The sequence below is a fragment of the Antrostomus carolinensis genome, unplaced genomic scaffold (assembly GCF_000700745.2).
Source record: "Antrostomus carolinensis isolate BGI_N321 unplaced genomic scaffold, ASM70074v2 scaffold6776, whole genome shotgun sequence".
NCBI lineage: Eukaryota > Metazoa > Chordata > Aves > Caprimulgiformes > Caprimulgidae > Antrostomus > Antrostomus carolinensis.
This window is the reverse complement of record NW_010319700.1, coordinates 13,150-16,388: the sequence shown is the minus strand read 5'-3', so window position 1 is coordinate 16,388 and position 3,239 is coordinate 13,150. Positions and strand designations below refer to the sequence as shown.

Sequence of the window (3,239 nt, the reverse complement as noted above, 5' to 3'; positions counted from 1 at the left end):
CCTCATACTCAGCATCAGAACATGGGGATGTTAATTGAAAATTGATGAATGGTAAACTGGGTGTTAAATTTAGATGTGGGGCTTTTTGTTCAATGAGACCGTGGGATTATTAATATAGGAAGGTATTAAAGTCAGGAATTTAACAGGATTCAAAGGGACAGGACTATATCCCACTAAACTCAGTCTTTATTATCATACATATATTCTTTGACTTCCGTCTGAAGCAATTTGTGCTGCCTGTTTCAAGGAACAGGATCCTGAACTAGATCAAGGACAAGAATTATACTGTGTTAGATTTAACTTTTTATAGTCTCTAGTCTTCAGTACAGTGCAAAAAAAAGCTGTTGTACTCTGCAAAGTTGACCTGAAAAATTCAGACTTCTTGATCTGGAAATATTCAGCATTCTTTAACTTTTTTAACAGCTTAAGACTGTATAGCATGGAGTCTTAACTATAGTAGCACTAGTGGAGTGATAGAAAAGGTATCAAAAAGTTCTTTAGTTTGGATATATTTGATGACCTTTTTCTACTTATTCTAATTTTGAGTGAATTCTTAAATTCCCAGTAACAGTTGTCTCTCCTAACTTCAGTTAAGAATAGTTGAAGAGAAGAGAAATAAGTTAACTGAATTGAGCTTCTTTTTAAGCAACTGAACGGCTTAAAAGCAATTTTAAGGAAGGGAGAGTACAACTGAATAACTGAACAACTTGATAACGATACATGCTTTATATGAAAAGACAATATCTAGTTCTACAACTAAAACATTAAATTTTGTCAGATTTGCTTACTTTAACTTGAGGCAAAAAAAATAGGAAAAATTATGTACCACCTACATATTGTAGAGATTGTGATAGGTAATATTTTTATGACTTTGGAGAAGCTCTGAGAGAGGCAACAGGATCCAGACCTATTGTTTTGGTTTGACCTACATTAGACTGCAAAACTGCTGGTTAGTTCTAATGATTCAGCCATTGTTCATGTTGAACTACAGCTTTAAAACATGTTTGTCAACAACATACAGAGCATATTCTTTTCCTGGAATCTTTTTTGCTGTATTTTTGTGTACAGAGATAGAGATAGAAAAATGTGATTTAAGTAATTGTCAAGGACAAGTACTGAGGTGAAGCAATGCTGACAATGTTAAATTGCTACGATTGCTACTTTTAGTATAATGTGTTTTAATATTTCAATTATTTTAAAGAATCTTTAAATATAAAAGCTATTTGTAAGACCAAGCCTTAACCAATATAAAATGTTTTAAGTTAAGGTATTGCTTCCAGATATGATGAAATAGCATGCATATTGAGTAATTTTCCTCTATTTTTTTTCTGCTGCTTTAATGCTTGTTGTGGGATACGCTTCACACTGTATGTTAGAATGCTTCTTTTCCTCCAAACAGAACAGCACTTTTCTGATGTCGTACTTAGTGAAGAATACCTCAATCTTGGTGTAGAGCAGGTGTGCAGTCTTATATCCAGTGACAAACTCACAATTGCCTCAGAAGAGAAGGTAAGATGATCTGGATCCCAGTATTCTTTTTATCATTTTGGATGAGAGAGTGAGTTTACTCTTACTGCTCTTGTAGACTTGTTTGGATGCATTCTTTGTTTCTGCAGTGAAATTAGGCATGTTGCGTTCACATTTAAAGGACTTTTCCCAAAAGTGTTGTCGATCTGATGATGAAAATTAATCTCAAGTCTTAAAAAATCCTAAAACTGTATTAAATCACAAAACCCTTTGTTCTTTGAAAAAAAAATGAAACTAAATTAAATGGAAATTCCTTCTCACCTTAAGGCAGAACAAACAGAGCACGTGCTGTGAGTCACATACACAGGAGTTTGGTTTACCAAGGGATAAATAACTCAAAAATAGTAGTTTGAAGAGCAAGTATATGCCATCTACTAACTTTAAGATCAGCAGTCCCACAAAGGTATTAAAACTATGCATATGTGGGCTGTTTAGCCTAACTGAACAAATGTGGGTTGCAGATGAGATGGCTGGGTAGCTTGGTATAACCAAACCTGAGTTTAAATACATGTTGGCTCACCTTTGTCTGGATCTCATTCTTTTAAAGCCATTTTGAAACTCAGTGATCTTCAGTGAGCCCAGTGCATTTCTTTGAACCCATAATGGTTTTCAGGTTGTAGATGTCTTAAGTTTGAGCTTTTGAATCCAGTTGTGATCAATTTAAATTATGTGGGTTTTCTTTTTTCCAAGGAGTATATAGATGTACCAAAACTTGTGTTCAAATAAAGCTAAATTATGTTCCAAAGTCTGTTTGAATACTGATTTTTATGGCTAAGTAGTTTTTAATGTTAAAACCTTTTTGAAACTTTGAATCTAAGAACTATCTGCTCAAACTGCACCTAGCAAAGTCATGTTGCTGTTCCCATAGCACGCTGAAGGTCTGGATCTATCACTTTGACTTTGATACATGTGATGCTGCTTCCGTGGAGTATAATTAAGGTTTTAATCATAGAATCATAGAATAGATTGGGTTGGAAAAGACCTCCAAGATCATCAAGTCCAACCCCTGATCCAACTCCAATTACTATATCATGGCACTAAGGGCCACGTCCAATCTCTTTTTAAAAACCTCCAGGGATGGTGAATCCACCACCTCTCTGGGCAGGCCGTTCCAGTGCCTGATTACCCTTTCTGTAAAGAATTTCTTCCTAACTTCTAACCTAAACCTCCCCTGGCAGAGCTTGAGCCCATACCCCCTTGTCCTATTGTTGGTTGCCTGGGAGAAGAGACCAACCCCCACCTGGCTATAACCTCCCTTCAGGTAGTTGAAGAGAGTGATGAGGTCACCTCTAAGCCTTCTCTTCTCCAGACTAAACACCCCCAGCTCCCTCAGCCTCTCCCCATAGGACTTGTGCTCAAGTCCCTTCACCAGCCTCGTTGCTCTTCTCTGGACCCGCTCCAGCACCTCAATGTCCTTCCTGAACTGAGGGGCCCAGAGCCCCTAGTTCTAGTGTATGATGAGCTGCTGTACAGTAGAGGAGGAACTAGGCTTGGGATTGCTTCTTCTAGTAAGACTCAGTATTGATAAGTCATTTGAATGATGACGTGGCAGGTTGACTCTTCAAGAAAGGAAGAAAAGTACAAGGATTGTAATATTGCTGCTGTGATACTTGTTTACCTAGTTTTACTGGATTTTCAGTATCACAGAATCACAGAATAGTTGAGGTTGGAAGGGACCTCTGAAGGTCATCTAGTCCAACCACCCTGCTCAA

General features: G+C 37.3%; 1 protein-coding gene across 1 annotated transcript in view; it reads left to right on the top strand.

Moving 5' to 3' along the window:
• The window catches only part of KLHL2 (kelch like family member 2), a gene marked incomplete at its 5' end in the record, with an annotated part of 24,917 nt that overhangs the window by 9,162 nt on the left and 12,516 nt on the right, over positions 1 to 3,239 (top strand). Inside the window, one exon of the mRNA XM_010169334.1 lies at positions 1,400 to 1,509. Coding sequence (XP_010167636.1) covers positions 1,400 to 1,509 — 110 coding nt within the window. The remainder of the gene's footprint in view (positions 1 to 1,399; positions 1,510 to 3,239) is intronic.